A 22731-nucleotide genomic window follows, 5' to 3' on the forward strand; every position below is an offset into this window, starting at 1 on the left:
GACTTGGGAAATGCTGCAGAATTGTGTGCATCTCTGTGTTAATAATCTATCATGTCTTATTACTGAAATATCTGAGTAAAGAAAGAACTTAGAACCAAATGAAAATTTTTCAGCATACATGAAGTGAAGCAGCCCTTGCAACATAAAATGAGGTACACTTTTACATCTTTTGTAGCTGTTCAGTTACTTTGATTTAACACAATTTCTTTGAGCACATTAAGATTAAAAAAAAAAGCAAAACCCAAACCTCTCAGGGAGCAAGTCCAGTATGGAAGTTTTAAGCCCACAGAACCACCTTGCAATTTGCAGGTATCATCTATTCCTTTCCAACTTCTCATCTTCACAATTATTGTTAGCCCACATGAGAAGAAATGAACAAACCCAACTATTATGAAATGCTCTCAAATACCGATAGTGTATTTCCACTTTTAAGCCTATAAACCTAAAACAACTAAAACAAAATGAATAAATAGTTATTTTTCTGATACAGCTTCTCTGTTGTTTTTCAACCTGGACACTTGGCTCCCATGCTGTGCAGTTCAGGTATGCATATTAACCACTGGGACCCAAAAATACCTCTAGTGTCTCCATCACTGTATGGTAAATCTCTTTCAGGCTAAATACAGTGACCTGAGAAACTTTTACAACTACTTTCAGGCAGCTGAATATGAAAATTCAGCTCAAGTCTCCTCCCTTCTCTCACTGGCACGCAAACATATAGGGCTTGACTCTTAATAACTTAAAACACAGCAATCTAATACTAAGAAGTCTTTAAGAGTTTTGTTGAAAACACCTGCCTAAGTATAATCTAGGGTCAGATTATTACAAGAGTTATCTTGGTAAAAATACCAAGAAATGTCTGTTTCCTTAGACCAGAGCTCTCTTGTTATGACTGGTTCTTTGTTTAAGCAAGCAGTGAGTACAGGAAATGGTTGGGTCCAAAAAGTTTACCTTCTAGTAAGTCTCTTGCCAGACCTGGTTCTGCCCCTGTGGACCGAACAAAGTCTGACAGGACTGCATCCATATCAAGAGTCATGTGATGATTCAGAGGTGCTGCCAGACATGCAGCAGCAGTTGGACTCACTGGCTGGCTAAAAGGTCTCCATCTGCCAAGGAGAAAAAGAAACAGGGTTTAGAATATATTCCCAGGTGACATAAACCACATTCTTCCTCTATTCCCTGAACAAGACTATTAAAAAAGCTTGCAGCATATTAAAATAAACAGCATTTGTCATCCACCTCTGCCTTAGCCTAGAGCTGCTGGTCACACACTGGAAGGTTTTCTCTCTCCTAGTATTTCATATTTTTATTGATTTTTCTTATGTGCAGCTCATAAATAGCTTTGCAACTTGACTCCAATTCAGCTAAACACAAGATTGGTTTGTTAAAAGCACAATCACCAGATCATTGTCACTGCTCATAAACAGAGGTTTAGCAAGGATTTAAGTGTCTACAGCTCTTCTGCCTTACTAATATTAACACACACACAGCAGGGCACAGGATTTGTTCCTTTATTTGCCTTGCAAATAACAACTTCTGTAACAGATTCTCTGCTGTGCTGAGTCTGGCTGAGATAGAGTTAATTTTCTTCTTTCATTTTCTAGAACTGTGGCTAAAGCAATGTTTGTAGTAGCTGATATTACAGTAATTCATGAGGTTTCTTGGTTTTATTTCCTTTTATTGGTGACCAATGCTGTAGCTGCCGAACAATTTTTACTGTGTTTATGAGCAGTCTGTGGGGGACAATCTCACCAGGGTGCTCTCCTGGTGGCACAATCACCCAGGGAGCTGTTAGGAAGCAGATCATGTTTTGCCCCAAGTGAAATGTGACAATGTCTCACATGGGAATTCTTCCTGCCAAATCCATGGCCAACAAAAGAATATGCCTGCTCTACTGCATTTTGCATCTTCTTTTCATTCCTGAAAACAGAAACCTCCTCCTTCTAGGCAATGCTCTTCACAAACATAAAATAGAAATTAAAGCAGTCACCACAAGAGGAGTTCATGCTAGGCCAGCTATTAAAACAGCTGGAATTTAAAACACAGTCATCCTAAGCATATTTCCATACTTCAACCCTGCCTGCCTGCTGCTGAAATGGTGCAAAACAAAGAAAACAGGAGGAAATTAAACAATACACAAGGTAAGGAAAAGCATATGTTTTACTTTCATGCTTGTTATTCACTGGCCAAAGTTTACCTTTGAGCATGAATTGGATTTTTCCTATTGATTCCTCCTCACAGCCTCAGTTGCAACTTTACCTCGTGCCAAGGGTAAGGTCTGGCATGGAGATTTTCTATTGACAGCAGATGATGTTGGTTGGCTCTTGCTTGCACCACAGCTACAGGGAAATAAACTGTGAAGGAAATTGGAATCCAATTAATTTCACTGTCCCCCACATGAAACAGTCCTTTCCAACTTCATGTGTAATTACCTGAAAAATGGAATGCCTTTGCTTTCTTAGGCATTGCCTTTTTCTGCAAGTACAAATCCCTGCTACAATGCAAACACCAGTTACCTTCTGCCTCAGGAGGATGGGGTCCTTCTCAGCCTCACCCATGGGGACTGGCCACTAAACCCAACTTAGTCCAACAAACTAAAAGTTTGTGGGATATAAAGTCACAGAAACATAGAATTGTTACAGCTGGAAGATACTTTTAAGATCACAGAAGGCTTGAAAATGAAGCTTGAAAACACTTCTGAGATGATCAAATCCAACCCATGACCGGACACCGCTTTATCAACTAGACCATGGCAGTAAGCACCACATCCAGTCTTTCCTTAAACATCTCCAGGGACTGTGACTCCACCTCCACCCTGAGCAGCCCTTTCCATTTTCCATCAAGAAATTCCTCCTGATGTCCAACCAGAACCTGCCCAGGAGCACCTTAAAGCCATGTGCTCTCATCCTGTCACTGTTGCCTGGGAGAACAGAGTAACACCCATCTCTCCACAGCCTTCTTTCAGGCCAGAGCAATAATGTGCCCTTCAGCCTCTTTTATCCAGGCTAAACAACTTGAGCTCCCTCACAGCTCCTCATCAGACCTGTGCTGCTGGATACCAATTCCAAGTTTTCCAGGACAAAGCAGATTACCCTGCTGCTAATTCTACCCACTTCACACTCTTTAGGCCTCTACACTGTACCACCACATGTTTCACATCTTTTATACCATTTATACAAGTCTATCATTATGTTTGGGCCCATGAGGATAGCAGGGGAAGTGATCTTTTCCTCTCTATTCAGTCCTGGCAAGACTCTTGGGAATATGATGTCCATTTCTGGATCTGCAACACAAGAATGACATGGACATATTGGAGTGAGTCCAGTGAAGGACCACAAACTGCAGTGGATCACCCCTGTGCAAGGGAAACATTTCGAAAGGGTAATCCTAATGAAAGCATAGTAACAGAAGGAAAGCTGGAAATATTGAGGAGACCAGTTAAAAAGGAATGCAGATATTTTGGAAAGAGAACTACCTTAATGGATTACGGCCAAATTTGACATCTAAGCTCGGTCTCAACTGAATCTGTTCCAATGTAAATGCAGGACAAAAATGCTACTTTTATTTTTAACAAACACTCATACATAGACACACTGTACTCAACAGCACTAATCTGTACAAAAAGATCACCAGAAACTGATCACAATTAATTTCTTTAGTGACTACAAGAAAGAATGAAATCAATCTTAGCCAGCAGGATGGAAACATATGGATCAAACTAAAGGACCCTGCCAGAGATAATACAAAGCACTGGTGCATTCCAGACCACCACCAGAAGTGACTCAGTAGTATAATGAGTGTTAATTTAAAATGCACCAGCTGGGCCCTCAAGTACAGTCACTGTGTGGGGGCTGGAGTGCTCATAAGTTTGGGGAGCTGAAGTGTATATCAGCTTGGAGAAGCCAATTCATGAGTTGTCTCAGAATAAGCATTACTTCAGTATTTTCAACAGTAAAATAGACATCCTTCTCAGAGCAAAGAATAACACCAATCTCTGCATTTATGATGTCACCATCACCTCAAAATTACCACATAGAGTCTACACTATGGAAGCAGCAGAGTTGGCAGGATCCTCCCTGCGTGCACTTAAACTAACACTGGTTTCTTCCCTATGGAAGTTTTTTAAATCAAGAATTTAGATTTACAAAAACCAAACAAAACAACAAGAACAAAACCCAACAGAAAAAGTAATAAAATATTATCTTTGCCAGAAAACTACTATCAGCTGTAAAAACCCACCGAGATGGAAGTGTAAAAAGTAAGCAAAAAAGAAAATAAAAGATAAACTCTAAAGGAGGCAGTGCCTCAGAAGGCAGGTGGCTCTCAGACCCACTTCTCCCCAGATGGATTTGGTCTCTCCTCACCTAAGGAACCATCAGCACCACCTTTGCTCTCAATGGCTTGTCAAAGCATTAACACAACTTTCACTTCAAATACACACAGAGAGCAGATCTAACACAATCACTGACCTCACACCACTCCTCCCCTCCTCCACTACAGACACACACAAACACCTGCAGTTTTCATTTCAAATGTCACACACCACACACAAATGTCAACTGGAACTGAATGGATGTTGACACATCTTGGCCATCAAAACACAGGAAGACCTTGGTTTTCACTCACTTTCTGACCAAACTTCTTCCCTAAAACATTTCTAAACAGCACAAATACAAGAGGCAGTGAAATCAGATAATTTGTTTTATATTATGAGAAAAATAATTTTTTAAGCATTTAAAGAGGAGATACTGATTAATTTGAAATGTTAAGATGAGCTAACAGGACTTGAAATCAATTTAGTACAATCTCAGTTATATTTGATCTTTTCTTCTCCTTCAAGTACCTCTCTCTCAAAGCTGAGCCATACTTGGAGGTGAACAGTCTTCACCTGAATCTAAATTTAACTTCTTCAAAAGCAAACAGCTTCACCCAGTTAAATGATACAAAGGGTTTTTTCTCCGAAGAAGCCTAAAGAGATGCACAGGGCTAACTAATGAAGCAAAAGCAAGCTTGTTAAAACAAATCCCATCTCATGCATCCAGAACAGACACAGCTGACAAAACCAAAGCGAGGGACAGAGAGAAAACAGCACCCGCTGGACAAAGCCTCAGGAAGACAATGACTAAGCTGCAACTAAGATCTTTCACTTTCCTAATTTTCACAGAAAGGATGAAATAAGTACTATCAATAAGAGGCACAGTCTCAGTGCTCTAGGAAACCAATGGAGAGACACCCAGCAATTGCATTAAACCATTTTCCCCAGGCTATTTTTATGTCCCTGCAGGGTGACAGAGCTCAGGGCCTGTTGAACATCCCTGCTGGCTCTCAGCTGCTCTGGCAAGGCACAAGGCGCAGCCAACTCCCAGGTGCAATGTTCCTCTGCCTGACTGCCTGGGAAGGCAGAAAGACCCTCTTTGTGCACAGTTTGAGGTTTTGAAAGTAATTCTTTCTGACAGGCCACAATTGATGGGAAATGCCATAATTCTACCATCTTAACAGTATTATGAAATTAAACCACCCTTTATTAGGTTAAACTATTAAGCAGAAATCTATAATTAAACAATCAAATTCAGTAGAGAAGAATTGTTTAGGAGAACAGCAGCTTTAGGGGAAGTGGCAGGTAATGCAGGCTACATAAGAAAGTGGAGATGGTATTTTTTCTGCTAACTGGATTAAAAGGCATTAGTTGAAGAAGCCAAATCGATGGTAATTACCTAAAGAAAAGGCTACTGTGAACTAGACCTGATGGCAAAGTGGGGCATTTATACATTAAAATGTGGACTCTCAAAACACACTAAAATTATAAGACAGCATTTGGTGAGGGCTACCTACCTTCTCATGTTTAAAATATCAGAGTTTTGGAACAAAAGGAGAACAACAAAAAAGACAAAAAGTAAAAGCTCAAATCAGACATTATTACTAAGGTTAATCAACACAATGCAACTCAGGAAAATTAACCCAATTAATTTAATTGGATTTGTCTGTATCCATTAAATTCCTTTGCAAACACTTTCATTTGTGAATAAAATGCTGGCCTTAATTTGGTTTGGCTCATCTTGCCTTCGAAGTGAGTTAAACTGAATTCACTGGAGACCACTTTAATTATGAATGGGATAGTGCACACAGGGACTTGGTGGCACTTAAGCTGCCCTCTTTAAATTCCTGCATTTAGTTGATTTGCATCAATTTTCCCTGGTATCTTGTGCAGCCAAATCCTGAACATTACACACAGAGGTGGAAAAAACAGAGAAAGAAAGAAGCTATGCTGAAGAATCCTCAGCTGTGTGGGAACCATCAAAGAACAGCTATCCAAGAGAACTGTTCAAGTACATCAACTCCACTTCCACTTCCATACCATCAAGGTTCAGGGACCAACTAGGAAGTATTTTAAAAATGCAGGTACAATTCAATTTTCAGAAATGCTATTTAAAGTGTCTACTATTTGCTTACGTATTTGAATCATTTCAAGATAGAGCTGTAATGAAGTCCACAGAAACAGGGGTCCTGAACTGGAATAAACCAAGCAAGAGACAGTCTTTTTAGGTAAGGATCTCCTACAACCCCACGTCAGTATTTTTTCAGGACAAAACACCACCATTGCTATGGTATTTTTTTTCCAAACAAGAAAACATGATATAGATAACAAGATAAAACCAGATATGAATGAATGTAAGTCAATTACAATGTTGCTCTTATTTATTCACAAGGGCCCTCATAGTGTGGTAATCGTATTCCAACAGAAAGCAGCTGTGCAAAGGATAAATTTAATGCCACCGATAAAGCCAGAATTTCTCTGAAACAAATACCTTGATTTTAAAACCAATTCAAGTATTAATTATTCTTTTATCTATGAGAGTGATAAAGAAGTAGGCAGTATTATACTGCATGGGAAAAATGACAATTAGGCTTTCAGATGTTAATCTGAGGCCTCTTATTAAACACAGTTTCATTAAGCAACATCCATCTTCTTTACTAGAATATACCTCCAAAGAAGCAACATGAACAAACTAGATTGCTTCCTCATTCGGAATTTTTCCTCATTTTTTTCCCGTCATTTTCCTTGTTTACAAATTGGTCCCGATACAACAAGAAGATCTACTGAAATACTGAATCTATTTCTCCAAATGCCATCCTTCTTTCTAATATAGAAGGTATGCTGGCCAAAATTCTAATCTGAACACAGCCTTCTCTCAAAACATCTATCATGTACTCTGCCTGCATAAAATTAACTTCAGTGCACCAAAAGCAAGCATTCTGAGCAGCCATTTTTGGATATCTATAATGTGGAGTTTCATTACTTTTTTTCAAGTCGGCCTTGCATGAGGAGTGACCCACTGGGGCCTGTGGGCACCACAGCAGCCTTCAGCTCCACAGCCAACACCACCAGCTGAACCCCTCACAGTTCTGATTTTGAGCTCTTTACCCCCCTGTTTCTCCACTGCGATGTCTGAAATCAATCGTCATAGCAACAGGAGGCTGAGACTTCATTTGCACGGCAGATCAGCGTCCCGATCAGCCGCTGTCACCGGGGCCTGACCCCACTGCGCGGAGCCCGCTCCTGAGGGGACCCCCGGCTGACACCGGAGCGGGGGGCTCGGCCCAAGCCCTGCCCTGAGGGGACACCCGGCTGACACGAGAGCCGCGGGCTCAGCCCAGGCTCTGCCCTGAGGGGACCCCGGCTGACACCGGAGCGGGGGGCTCGGCACAAGCCCTGCCCTGAGGGGACCCCGGCTGACACCGGAGCGGGGGGCTCGGCACAAGCCCTGCCCTGAGGGGACCCCGGCTGACACCGGAGCGGGGGGCTCGGCCCAAGCCCTGCCCTGAGGGGACACCCGGCTGACACCGGAGCCGCGGGCTCAGCCCAAGCCCTGCCCTGAGGGGACCCCCGGCTGACACCGGAGCGGGGGGCTCGGCCCAAGCCCTGCCCTGAGGGGACACCCGGCTGACACCGGAGCGGGGGGCTCGGCCCAAGCCCTGCCCTGAGGGGACCCCCGGCTGACACCGGAGCGGGGGGCTCGGCCCAAGCCCTGCCCTGAGGGGACACCCGGCTGACACCGGAGCCGCGGGCTCAGGCCAAGCCCCGCCGGCGCTCCCCGCCTGCCCTGGTGCCGCTCAAGAGCCACGAGCAGCAAAGCCGCCCTGCCCAGATTAGCGCCCCTGGGTCCCGAGCTGTAAATAGACACACACAGCTGATTAAAGCTACCACAAGCAAGTGGTTAATTTGACTTACAATAGACTTTAAATAAGAGTTCCTTGAGGCAGGTGTTGGATGGGTGTTATGCTGCTGGTTTTTGGTGAGGAAAAGAATCCATTTTTGCCACAGTAGAAGGTATGAATAAGCAAAATTTTGTCCCCTGAGAAATCTGGAAGAAAAAAGAATAGTAATATATTAATCATTACACTTCTGCTATTTGAATAATAATAACTGCCAAAATAGTCTTTACCCCTGACCTTAGAAGCCTAATGGATACTTCTCTTAATACAGATAAATTACCACATACAGTTATTTGCATTAAGAATGCAAAATTCTTGGGCACAACCCAGACAATTAATAAAAAAAGAATTATGAATGTACAAAAATGTCCTTATGGCTCTCCTACATGAAAATAGCAACTTGCACTTGGAATTTCTTTTAAGATTTCTTTGTCCTAAGACTCATCAAATACAGCTTTGAAAGTTTTCTTCTCTTAAGCTTCCAAAATGTGAAGCAATGAACTAATGAAGACATATCCAGACTCAATCAGGATAGCCACTCTTTTTGATGAAAATAAAGAGACAAGCACATGAAGAAAGAAGGAATACCATTTCATAGGGTCTATTTATTTTTAAAAGATACAGCAGTTCCCTTTTCATATAATCTACTCCCATCTCCTAAGAATAAATCCTGCTGCTCGCAAATGCAGAATCCAATTACTATAAGCTTCACCTTATCATTCTAAAAGGCATTTACAATCAGATTTATTGTTTCTGGGTTTTTAATCCATTCACAAAACTCATACAGTTGCAACTTGGCCCAATCCCACTAAAATCAGGATTTAACAGCCCAAATCTTTTTATGATGGAAAACATTCCTTCTGATAATGCTTTTAAAACAGGCAAAACTATAACAAGGTCCACAATGTTATGAGTTGAGAATTAGGATATGAAAACAGAACATAACATTATATCTTGCTATTTCCTAAAATACATACACAAGTAACCAAATTTCAGTAGATAATAGTTCCCATGCAAAAAATCCCCAATGTCTGTGTGACAGCTCAGCTGTAACATGGGTCAAGTACGTCAATTAACAAGTGTTAACTTACCCAACTCTAACTCAGGTGCATGTGACCTAACATATGGGAGTTAATAAGAGTCCTGCCTTTCCTTTTTCCTTCACCATGACATATTTTCATGCAAGAACCTTAAATATGACCAAAGTATTATCTTCAATTCTTTGTTGGAACTCACTTATGGATGTAGCACACCACAGATACCTTCACACTGAAGCAGACTATTTCAAAGTTCATAACATCATAAAAAGCCTAATTTCATACACTGCAAAGGAAATGCAGTCAAACCACATTTGCCTGTGACCCTCTCTTTATCACCCTCAGGGAACTTAAAAATAACTGCAAAACCCTCAACTTACAGAAGAAACTTTTAATAACTCTTAACACTTTCAAGGGTGCTTGGACTGCAGGGGATAGAAATAATCAAGTGTGAATATGCCTCCGCATTTCCAGCTATACAATATTAACAAACTGAAATATCCACACTAAGAAACTCCCCTTAACTCAGGGAAATAACTAAAAACTCTGATATCCAGCCCTCAAAACCAAATAATGATGCTTCTCCTTCTAAGGAGATGTAACTTTTATGATTGCCCTGGAAATAAACAAGCAAAGTCAATTCCTTTTTTTCAACACACATTAGCAAACAACGATCAAAATACTTTTGTAGCTTTGTTCAACGCATCTGCTACACAGAGTAATAAACACTTTCCAACACTCAGCCTACTTCTGTTCAAAGAGGACTCAACTTATGTGCTTGCAGTAATATTTTTTTTATTATATCATAATTTACCATTTAAAGCAAAATAAAGATTATTTAATTTAGCATGCAGTTGTAAATAAGTTATCTAAAATATTACCCCGGATACTGTAATGGTCAGGGCACAAGGACATGCACACAAGCTGAAAAGGGCTGAGCTTTCTCACATGTTCATTGGAGCTTCAGCAGTTCAAGGTCAACCCTAAATACTGCTTACTCTGCTGTATTCCCCTCTACAGTGGGCCAAGAATTCTCCCTATATGACCCCAACTTGGTCTGCAACAAACTACATGCAGATATAAAAGATCAGAATAAAATTATCATGAGATATGAAAAGGTTCAGGATGGAATTTCAATTGCAATTCTTTCATCATTCTGAGCACAAATTTTGAATTTATCTTTTTTTCCTTGGCATGGTCCCTGCAACAGCTTCTGTGTGAAGTTAGCACAGAAAATGAAACGCAGACTGAAGATGCTACATGCGTATTACAAACAAAAGAACTCCATCTCCAACAGGTCTTTTGAAGGTAAGAGCCTGAGACAGAATCAGCTGAGGCCAGAGATCAGAGATGTTCTTTGTTAAGAATGAATACCCACATTAACTCTCATTTCCCCCTTTTTTATCTGACATTTCAAAGCAGCCACTAACAAAGAACTGAAGAAGCTTCCTCCACTCAGTTTCTAGAAATACCTCAATTCTCTCCCAAGACTCTCATGCACTGCTTGTTCTGAACTCAAAAGGGGTTCCATTTTCCACTTCTGTTTCTGACACAGGACTCACATACTTCCTACCATTTTCTCAATAGCTCAGGATCAGCTGCACAGTGCTGAAAACCTCTGCCCATAGTCTGTTCAATGTGGATCAGCATCTCCCCAAGCATGAGCACATGTGTGTGCTGGCTTCCATTATTTTTGTTACATACATGCACACTGAAGTAGCTCTAAGTCCAGACATAAATCATCCCCTTCTGTAGCAACAGCTTTGTGCTTCAGTTCAGTCAAGACTTGGCCTCTTCAGCACAAGTTCTACATTCAGTACAAGGCCTTGCCCACTGCTCGTTGGTTCTTTGCAATTATTTAATTCAGCTCAGGCAACATATGAGGGAAAAGTTATCTCTAATAATAGGGAAGCAGTAACATTCAAGAAATAATAACAAGACCACCAGCAGGAAGGGGTTTCCATGATAGAGATGGCCACTATTGGTACTGGTCTTCTTAAAGACAAAGGACAAGCACCAAAGAAAGGATAATTCTATTCTAGCTGTGGAACTGTGTCTGTGTCCTGCGGATGTCTGTGTCAAAAACTATGGAGGGAAAGGACACAAAATTTGACCCACAGCATCTGTCTACAGCTCCGCTACAGAAGATTCATGACTAGCTAATGTTTCATGTTCTTGCAGATCTGTGACAGTTGTCATTCCCCAGAGTAAGGCAGCACCTCAATGATCTAACTTTTCAAAGACAAGTTCTTGAGCACAGTCTGAAGTGCTGGCACAAACTCAGTTTCTTTTTTTTTCTGAACCTTCTTCGCTTGAAATCTCTTTATAATCACAGCATGAGAAACACCTATTGCTTTATCTATGTCCTAAGTCTGTAGAGTCTGTCACAAGTTACTGATGAAGGAAAGGATTTCTCCTCCTGCTAGATAAGTCTTACTGTGACCAGTGCTCTTGCATGTGAACACATTTCTCCCCTTCCCAGCTTATGCCAGTTTGACTCAGAAAATGTGTGCAGTGCATTGAGCTGACAGGAATATGAAGGCAGAAGCTTAAAGGACATCAAAAGTGTTAGCAGAATGAGCTCTGTATAAATAGTCTTACTGATACAAGTCTCCAAGCATCCTTTATCTTCTTGTACACAGAGATTAGAGGAAAGCTCAAATGCTTAATTGTATGTCAAGTGCACAGTCAGCGATTAAGGGTTCAGTATAGTCTTTAAAAATGGAGTCTGCAGCACATCCATGCCTTTATGGAGACAATTCAGCTGCTGTTTTAAATACAAGGCTTAACTGTCTGTTACTCTGCACCTAACATTGTTCCTCACATCAAGGCAAAACTGGTGATTTTTCCATGTTCCTCTTAATATTGATCCTCTCAATCAGTTCATCCCAAAGCTTCAGTGACAGACTGATGAGAAAGTTCTTTCAGGTACCCTAGAAAGGTACAGGTACCCTCAAAAGCAGGATTGAACTTGTGAAATTCAGATTATGTGCAAAAAGCAAGTCTTTGTAAGTCCTTAGGTGCATATAAGTTAGAAAGAACAGCAAGCTATGAGCAGGCATTTGTGTAATGTGCTGGAATTCAGCAGAAGCTGGAATATCAGCTCGGTGTGTGCTGAGCTAAATGAGCTCCAGCAGGGAAGAACACACACACCATGCAGCAAAACAGAACTGGGGAATTTCCCCCCAGCCCTGAGACTCCCACCCTTATTTCTGTGAAACGTGATGTTCCTCAGTTACTGCATTCAGTTTAGAAAATGAAACTAAGAAGAATAGAAGACTTAATTCCTTTTTATCCTAAAAAAAGCCTATCATTTAATATAATCTCCAAGATTTTAACACAGCTAGAGATACAAATGAGGAAATAAAGATTTGAGACATGGCATCTAGAATTATTCATTCCACAACATTTTGAAGATTTATAAGTATAGCAACTGTGTGTTTCACTTAGACTACGTAAGTAATTGAAAAGTCCTGCAGCAGGAAAGTCATTCAGTGAAATGAATGTGAAATTACCTAGTATTAAGAATGGTTGTTCATCAAAAATTAAAAATACTTGGCCTAAACAGTAAAAAATAAATCCCTCTTTCATTTAGTCAAATCAATTTGGTAAAACAGACTTAGCTTTCTGCAGCCACAAATAAGCTGTAACTACCTCTACAGTTACCATTTCTCCTGTAATTCAGGCACTATGAAAAATAATAATTAATAGGAAATACTCAGGCTAAACAAGAACTAAAAGCTGATGAATCAAGGGAAGTGTTATAAGGAAACACGCACCAGAATTGTACACACAAAAAAGCAACAGCAACTAACAGATATTCCAAGTTTGATGCTAAAATAGCCTAATTTCTGACCAAGTTCAACAGGATTAATGGATATTCAGCATCTCTAAGAAGTAGCCCATTAGTTCTAATTGCCACTGTCGTCATCATCTATTATTGCATTCTATGGAAAAGCAGGACATGGAATTAAATAGCACTGTACCAACTAGGAAATTCATAATGCCAGGAAAAAACATATGGAAAAGGCTATTGATTGCAAAACAGAGCCAGGGGTGGGGGAATGAAACCCTTCACCACACTGAATATGAATGTCTACAGGCAACAGCAGGAAAAAAAAACCAACAGTGTCTGCTTTTTTTATTTTACGTACCAAATTCACATATGAAAAGAGCAACTGTAAACTAAATGAAGAACAACCTCTTCTGAAACAAACAGCTCATCATGAACTCCCAGACAGGAAAAAGAGAGGAAAATACAAAAGAATTTGCAGTCTCCTTGAGCCTTAGCTGGCAAACGTGATGACAACCTCACTCTAAGGAATTAGGACATATTTGTAGAGCTTACTGCAAGCTTCAGCATATAAATATCTTTCTATTTAATCTGCTGCAGAGAAAAATATTTATATATTTTTTAAAACATCTGAAATTGGATTCTGAAAGGATTTCAGAAATACCTGTATTTTCCCCTGAATTTTGTCATAAAAGCCCTGGAAAGCTGACAGATGCATTAGAAAAAAAAATCATTTAAGCTATTGAAAAAACTATTCTCTTTCATACATCTAATTATTTATTTATTTTTTAATTTTAAAGACATTGATCAAACTTCTCTGCTTTGCTGCTGATCAGAAGCCAGATGCATAACAGAGCTGATTGGGAGTTGTTGTTGCTGATTATTTTTAGAAATAAATGTCTCAGCACTTTGGACAATACCCACTGTCAGTTTATTAGAAATTATTCAAAAACTCATGGCAGAAAATGGCTCTGCCTGACTAGCAGGGCTGCTTATTAGCCAGAAATGCAAGGAGGAGAGAGAGAATTCTGTTACTGTTGGTTCAGAATAAAAAGTTGTAGATGTGGAACAGGAACGATTTCAATGAAGATCTTTAAGTTCATTTAGGTTTTATATGAAACAGAAATGGCTGTGTGGGAGGGAGGGAAAAAGAAAATTACAATTATATGCAGGCAGTTGGTCCCACAACAACAGATCAGTAGTGTTTGGAAGACAGATGCTCAACAGACAGACAAGGCTATAAAGCACACAAAAGGAATTTTTTAAAAACCCCACCAAAAACAAACAAGCAAAACAAAACCCCAAAAACAAAACAAACCCCTCAAGCCCCCCAAAACAAAAAACCCAACCAAGAATAAAAAAAAAAAACAACAAAAGAGTTAGCCTGAAATCATGTTCTTCCATCACCCGCAAAAAACCCAAATATATGAGCTTTCTAAATTAGTGGTTTAAGGAGTGACCAACCACAGTGTAAGAGGCAGAACTCCCATTTCCCCTGCTTAGCTTTGCAGAAAGCTATTTGAAAAAATGATGGCTTTATTTTTTATGTCAGTCACTTTGCACTAATCCAGGCAGTCTGCCAGGCAGGCAGTGCGTGCTGCCATGGTGGTTTAACCCCAGCCAGCAGCCCAGCCCCACACAGCTCCTCAGCCACTCCCCCTCCAGCAGGACCAGCATGAGAACTGGTACAGGTAAAAGCTGGAAAACTCCTGGGCTGAGATGAAGATAGTTTAGCAGGAAGAGCAAAGCAAAACAAGGAATCAATTCAGTGCTTCCAATGGTTGGGTAGGGTCAGCCATCCCCAGGAGGGCAGGGGCCCAGCACACAGAATGGTGGCTGGGGGAGACAAACACTGTCACTCCAAATGTCCCCCCTTCCTCCTTCTTCCCTTCTGTCACAGGGTCTGGAACATCTCTGTGGTCAGAGGGGGTCACCTGTCCTGGCTGTGTCTCCTCACAACCTCCTGTGCACCCCCAGATCCCTCCCCAGCTTTGAAGTAGGAAAAGCAGGAAAGTTCTTGGCTCTGTGCGAGCCCCAATCAGCAATGACAAAAATATCTCTATATCATCAACCTTGTGTTCAGCATGAATCCAAAACAGCCCCATACCAGACAGTGTGAAAAAATTAACTCTAGCCCAGCCAAAACCAGCAGACATGCAATATTGACTCACTTGAGTCAGCTTTTCTCTTATGTACAAATGTTTGGGGAAAGCCTTTTGCTTTCCGTTTGCTGAACCAGTCAATGGCCCAGCAGTGTTCTCCATTTCATGAGAGACAGAATGAGCTCATTTCTTGGAGCTGCAGTCAGTACACACTGAAAAGCAAACTATCTGTGGGGAGTTCATGATACTTGAAATGTAAAATGGTACAAGCTGAACTTTACCCAGTTGATAATAATTTGATTTTTCAAGCACTAGCTTCTAAGTAAAAGTGGTATGTCATGAAAAGAAGGTCACCACCATCAAGCAGTCAAATATTTAAACTTGGATCAGAACTAAACTCATGCCACTATATTTGTGTTTTAATTAAAACAGAAATGGATCTACTTATGTGCATTGTAATATATGCAACTCGGAAACTACACAGCAACTACTATTTTCGTATGTATAACAAAAATGTTTTCTGTGATGATGATCTCTATAGATTGGAGACCTTAAATAAAAGGAAGAAAAATACCACTTCCATAAATAGATTTCATCCAAAAGAAATTTAGTTGCAAAGAACTTCTTGGGCAACTTCAAACAGTTCTGAATCTGACCTGTGAATTTTTACACAGCTTATGTGACTGAATATCTACTCCATATATACAAATCCTCATCTGCTTGATTAAATTACACTGTCAGTCTCCTGAAGTAAAGCCACAGCCAAATGGCCCAAAGTTACAAAACCATCTCCAGCAGGAGGTTGAAAATCTGGCTCTTACCTTCTCTGTAATTCAAATGATAGAACTTAAGCTCTCAAACAGAAAGACATTCAGAAAATTTATATTATAATGCAATTGCTATTTAGAGATAAGCAGTAAATGTTCCCATAATACTCTACCTGTGGAAAGTCAGACACTTAATAGAATGTCACTCCAGCCAGTGTCACCCCAGAAAGCTGACCTTGGAAATCTTCCTGTCCTATCAGGCATTCTACAAACCACTACAGGAATTTACTAAGGGACAGATTTGCTCACATTCTTCTCAGTTTTTCTCCATCTGTTAAACACTGAGATGAAGGCACTCACATCTATGGGACCAAAGGTTTCAGCAAGAGCCTTTTTTCCACATGGATACAAAAAGGTAAGGACTGAAGCTGTAGTGTATCAAGTTTCTTACTGGAGAAACCTGGCTGAGAAAATACCTGAACTGCTGGACCCATATCACCTGGCCTTGCTAACATGGAACAGCAACAGTGAAGGAATGTTTGCAATGGAAAGATTGTAGACAGGTCAATAGACTCACCATGCCATGGCTGAGCAGGAAAAATAGCCAGCATGTATTGCTCTAAGGAGTGCTGATGTGCTAAGGAAGAGCAGGGAGGAACTGCACTCTTTTTCCTTCTCCTGCATCTGTATTTTAAACAGCCTGAAACAAACACTGAAAACTTCTTCAGCTCCCTGCTCATTGTAGGTAGAGGCATAAAGATGAGTTTGGCTTTTATAGTACTTTTACTCCCCTTTCTAGGCTTTGGAAACTTTCTCCTGGGCATTACTAAGCTGGCTATGATGTCAAACAGTACAATGTATATACCATGTACTCTGAAGAGAAATAAAGAGAAGCCTAAAGCTTTATATATCAATTTCAATGTGCCACAGCGCTTCAGTGAAGATAAAATATCCAGTATTCTTGCAGAAGGCCTTAAAAATAGAAAAAAATAGTCTTGTGATTGTGAAAGCTAGGAATAAAGTTAATTACAATAGTGCATCAGAAGCTTAACTAACAAGCATAAGCATGATAAGCCACATACAGTCCTGTGATCTTCCAAATTTATAAATAGCTCCAATATTTTTCAGAAATAGCAGGCAGATCTCAATGCTGAAGGTGCCAATCTCTTCAGTTTTATCTGGACCCATCTCTTTACTTTTGGTTAACACACAAGGATCAGCATGCTTCAAGGCACATGAATAAACCAGCTCCATGTGTAGAAAATTTATTTGGGAAATCCTATCAGCTTTGCAGGAAATTGTTCTGCAAGCAGCAGAGAGAAGGAAGCATCATTTTCTTTGGATTTTTTTCCTTTAAAACCCTAAACTTGTGCAGCCACCAGCACACCCCAGAGTTAGCCCAGACATGTGCATGCACTTCTGTCAAACAGTGTAAAAAAGAAGCACCGTGCTAATTTCAGGCATTTTTCTCCTTCACCAGCCAAACTTTCCCAAAAGAGACAATTGGCTTCCTCTTGGGGGACACCTCCTCTCAGTGGTGCTTTAATTGACACAAGAATGAAAATTCTATCTAATTGTCTCAGTATTGAGCAATCCAGCAGATGCTTTCAGAATCAATGAAAAAAATTTTAAAATAATTTCTTGTATGCAGTAAAATCTCTTAACAATTGCTGAAAAGAGTGTAAATCTCTCTAAATTTCTGCATAAAGGGAAAGATCATTCTCTCACAAAATAAAATACCTCACCATAAAAATTTATCCAATTACTCATAGAACTTTTCAACCAAGACATTTTAATAAGACATCCTTTTAATCCCTGCCCATTTGATAAGACATTTGGTAGTTTATTATACCAGCAGTGCACAATTCATTTTTGTAACACAGCAATAATAAATAACACAAATTAAACAGCCAAATCTCAGAGCATCCAGTGAAACAATATTTGGAATATAATTACATGCAGTACACATTTTGCAGAGGATGTAGACTCAGTTTCAAATTTAGCAAAATGTGATGAGGAAATAAGTATCTGGAACTTCACCACAGTGTTTGTTTGACCCTTTTCAGCCTTGAAATTTACTATTTGCCAAATGTCATCTCAGTTTATAAGAGTGTTAAGGCTCCTCTAAGTCCTCTGTAAAGAAGAGATGCTTTTAGAATCTTGCTGGTCTAATTTATGCTGGAACTTATTTTAGTTACTCAAAATTTTATTCTCTCTGGGTAAAGTTTCCAAAGATTTTAAACATCCTTGTGAAATAAATGATGTCAGTTTTTCATGCTTTAAATATACAGAGGTAGCTCAAAAGAAATGTGAGAGGAGATGACTTACTTGGAAACAAGGTATTCCCTGTCTTCTCTATGAACTGGCTCTTTCTTCTTTTAGCAATACAAACAGTGCCAGCTTCTCCAGCCATGTGCTCTCTGCCCTTATATACATGAAAAACACTGAGAGATCAGGTATGGATAGCTTTGGTCTAATTTACTGAAATCCCTTCTGGCTTTGCAGAAGAGGTAATTCAAAACCACATGAATTTACTGATAAAATGACTCTGAATGAACTTAGGCTGGGCCATAATTGACTTGTGCAATGCTTAAACTCTACTACAGAACACAGGCAACATCGAGAACAAATGGATATATTTATTTTGAACCATTCTGATTTTAAAGGTTCAACACATTAGAAATTAAAGAGTTTCTAATCACCTTCTCAAAACCAGTAATATCTCAAGAGAGACAAAGACCATGCTTTCATCATGCAGCCACTGTTTCTGTTTTTGTCTACACACACCATGCTAACATGCACATCATATTACTAACAGCAAAACCAATGAAATAGAAATTCTCATGGACTTCATGCTAAAGAACTGTAAAAGGAGTGTATAAATACTATCAAAGTGTACTGCATCAAATACTTGAACTGCATCCTTCTACTGCTCTATATTGGTAATTTTCATGGATTAAGATTCTTAGATTAATTCTTTTCACCCAGGTCTAGAACTACCTACCTTGGAAAAACAGGTTTGCTGTGAAAAAGAAATGTTCAAGACAAACTAAAATTTCCCGAAATTCCATGAGAAACTACCTTGGACAGTACTGGCTAAGAGAAGAAATACACTGGCCTGAAAGGCTTTGTGAAGTTTGTGCTTTAGAGACATGGATTCAGTGGTAAAAAACAAGATTTAAACAGTTTGTGCAAAAGAGAATGAATCTTATTTCTCACTGTGGAATAGGACTTAGAAGTATTTTACTCTACTTCTAAAATATAGCAGAAGCATTTTGATTTCATGAGAACTGAGTAAATGAGTTTGGTTCACACTGACAAAACAAGTGATGAAAGCTGTATAGGGATGTAGAAGAGCACTAACTGGAATGTTTATGTTTTCTACATCTCCATGTTTGCACTCAGTCACAGTATGTACCTCATGCCATAACAATACTGTTGCTGTTATGTAATATAACTGTCTGATAATAGACAGTTATTAAAATCACCAATCCAACTAGAAATTAAATCTCAGAATGACAGAACATTGTCTGTAATTACAACAGTTTTACTTCCACCCACTTAGGCAGAGCTGCCCAAGTATCCTAATGCAGCAGTTAGTCTTTATTAATTGTATCTTAATGAGGATTCCTAGGACAAATTCAATATTGAAATTCAGACTATAATCAAATGGTACATCATCTTAAATCAGCCTAAAATGAACAGTAACTGCCAAATGATGAATTCAAGAGTAAGCTGCCTGTAGTGGCAGGTAATGTGTCCCAGTTACTTGCAAAACCAAATGCCACTGCTCTATAATAAGCCTACTTCTGTAAAAATACTACCACAGCAACCACTGAGATGGAACTTAAATAAAATGGAATAACATTTGTGTCTCATCACTCTGACTACAAGTTATAGTAACTGCATCAGAAAATTAAAATGATACCCACCTCCTCACTACAGGAGAGTTCTGGGACATGGCCTACATCCCAAAGAAGGCAGTTGGCTAACAACTCCTAGGCAGGGGTGGGTTGTGCTTTGGGTGATGTCATCCCCAGCCCTGCTGGAAAAAGCAGCTGCCTGATGCAGATGTGTAAAACAAACTAGAACCTGGAAATTCCTTTGCAAAGGAGAAGCACCCAGGAGGCTCTGAGAGGAAGGGTGAGAGATACTTGGGCTTATTTGCAAGCCAGAGCACCACCTTGCTCTAGCAGACACTGATCTTAGTAGGTCCTGAAGGGCTCCCACAGCTCAAGAGAGCACCTGTGACTTGAAGATTTAGCCATCTAAACCAGGGCATCAGGGGACTCACAGAGAAGTTCTATGAAGTTGGTAAAAGAAATATCTAAGAAGGATCTATTTTTACAAAAACAATTAATAGCTTAAAAGAGACTTATACCATTAAAAAAACTTATGCAAGGTGGAATAATAGATAATTGAATTTCCTCCTCTTTCTTCAAGTCTGCAGGTTCCTTGGCCTACTCTAATTTTTCACTCTTCTGGACCTTAAAAACCAAAATCTAACAGAAGTAACCAGTAGAATTAGACAATTCAGATGCATTGGATAAATGCAAACAAGATACATTGGATAAATCTGGTTTAGATTAGATACATGAGAGTTAATAGTATAGAGGGCTAACCAGCATTACCTGAAATCAAGGCTGGAGAAGATAAACCACATAAGCCATGCAATGCTATGACTTCTGAGAACCAAGTTCAAAATTTTTATTCAGTTAGATTAGGCACAAAATGAGGCAAGATTAGAGTCTGACTTGTCTTATGCAGGCACTGCTTATCTCTATTTGACTACTATCCCTAGCAAGAGAATGGAATTGGCTGGAGCCACTGCCCCAAATAAAATAATCACTTTTAAAAGATAAAAGAAGCCATTAATATGGATTGACTTTGTCCCAGTAGAACAGAGCAATGCAATCTGCTCAGTGCTGGTAAGGACAAATCAAAGCAGTCTGACACCCAAGAAGAAAGACAGGGACTCACAGATGCTGAGTGCAGTGTCCAAACTCACAAGGACTTTTGAAGTGACAATGGTTCCAAGGGAAAAATTCTGTACTCAACACATGGATACTGCTGCTTCTCCATGATCAAAATGGATACTTATACAATTCTCAGCAAGAATCCCAAAGGTTTTACTAATACCATACTTAATCCTCAAAAGCTTAAATAAAATCCACTATGCACAGAGAAGGGTGGAGCTTAGAAAAAAATTGTGCATCAGCTATAGAGAGAACTGATGAGCTCAGCAAGAGTTCAAGAGCCTTAAGACAGTTTGGAACATCAAGTCCCACTTCTGAAAGGAAGAGACAAAGAATCTGTGTTCAAGCAGAGACAGACATGGAAACTATGGCAGAGACCTCTAGCAGTCAGAGACAAAAAAGAGCCAACAAGAAAAACCCAAAAAAACCAAACCAAAAAACCAAACCCACAAAAAAATAATCCAAAACCAAAACAGGTAAAAACAATAAGAAAAAAATGTGCCCCCAAAACAACACAGGAACTGGACAAATTAATGCTTGAAAGTAGGAAAGAAAGATTTGTGAACTCTAACTCTGCTTTTTTGCTTATCCACGCATGATCCAGTCTGTTTACACATATTTGGTATGAAGGTTTGCTTGAAAGTAAACATTTTCCAGAAGATATTGCATTTGGTTTTGTTTAAATTAATCCTGAATTAACTCAAAACTGTCACATTTGTAGACACACAAGTGCTTAGGCCTGTCTGAGTGCAGTATGTGGGAACCTCTGTCCAGAAGCTTGACCTAACACATCCATACAAGGTACTGAGATGATGTGAAAACTGAGATAACACCAAAGTGGGAGGCTGGGAAAACCTGTAGAAATGAAGGCAATAAAGAAGGCAAGACATGAGACAGCATTATCACCATGAGAAGGAGGGAGAAGGGCAGTGCTTCTATTAAAAAATACGGTTCATTACTCCCTATTGCTGTTGAGAACGTTCTTTGCAGTGAATTTCAAACCTAAGGTTAAGCTTCAAAATTAAGAAACAAATCCATAAATGAAGATACCAGGGCAGATACAATGTCCACGCTGCAGTGCTATGGACTGGGACTGCACTCCTGGAGCTCAAGTGAACAATGATAGAACTTAATCTGTAGTCATGCAGAATTAATCTCTGTGAGGCATTTTAGAGGGTATTTACCAACTCAAAATTAAAACTACAGTTCACATGTACTTAATTTTAGGATAATGTTCAAGACAGATGCTGTGGTTCCAAATCAAAGCTACAGACCACAGTTTCTCATACTTTTCATGCGTACATAGCAGACAGTAATTGTTTTCAGCTCCATTCAATTTGCTGCTTGAAATTGCTGAAGGTCCCCCCAAGCATTTTTGTGGACCTCATGGGGCAGGGGAGGCAAAAGCAGTAGGGAAGAACCTCTCAATCCAGCACTGCTGCCAAAGATGTGTTATGTGTAACATACTTCCAGGGAAGAGAGAATTCCGTGTAAACAGTTTGGTTTAAGCAATGTAGGGACAGCTCTACAGCAGAAGCAGGGACAAAATCTGACTCACCATGATAGGCTCTGCTTGCAAAAGTCTCCCTTCTCTCCTGCTCTAACTCATTTTGGTGAAGGAAACGAGGCAGGCATCCACAGCAGCAAACCCACCTTCTCCCTGTGAAAGGACAGAGGAGTCAGCAAGGAAAAGGCAGTTCAGAGCATGAACATCAGACACTCAGCAGCTCTTCAGCAAACACTGCTCTGCTCACTGCCCTGACCAAGGGGGCCACTCTGGGGATCTTCTGCTCAAGCCTCACAATGGGTTACACCACATAATTACAGAATGGACTGCTAAGA

General features: G+C 39.9%; 1 protein-coding gene across 6 annotated transcripts in view; it reads right to left on the reverse strand.

The window, feature by feature from the left end:
- The window catches only part of OTUD7A (OTU deubiquitinase 7A), a 106730-nt gene that overhangs the window by 43485 nt on the left and 40514 nt on the right, over positions 1 to 22731 (reverse strand). For 5 of the 6 annotated variants that reach the window (XM_050978622.1, XM_050978621.1, XM_050978623.1 and 2 more), the window contains exons 4-7: positions 22448 to 22549; positions 8231 to 8363; positions 2260 to 2354; positions 952 to 1106 (exon numbers count right to left, since the gene is read on the reverse strand). In XM_050978622.1, the coding sequence (XP_050834579.1) occupies positions 952 to 1106; positions 2260 to 2285 (181 nt within the window). In that variant the 5' untranslated portion in view covers positions 2286 to 2354; positions 8231 to 8363; positions 22448 to 22549. Of the gene's footprint in view, positions 1 to 951; positions 1107 to 2197; positions 2355 to 8230; positions 8364 to 22447; positions 22550 to 22731 lie in introns of all 6 variants that reach the window. The other variant, XM_030228333.2, reaches the window with a different exon arrangement.

Source organism: Serinus canaria, chromosome 10 (genome assembly GCF_022539315.1).
Source record: "Serinus canaria isolate serCan28SL12 chromosome 10, serCan2020, whole genome shotgun sequence".
Taxonomy (NCBI): Eukaryota; Metazoa; Chordata; class Aves; order Passeriformes; family Fringillidae; genus Serinus; species Serinus canaria.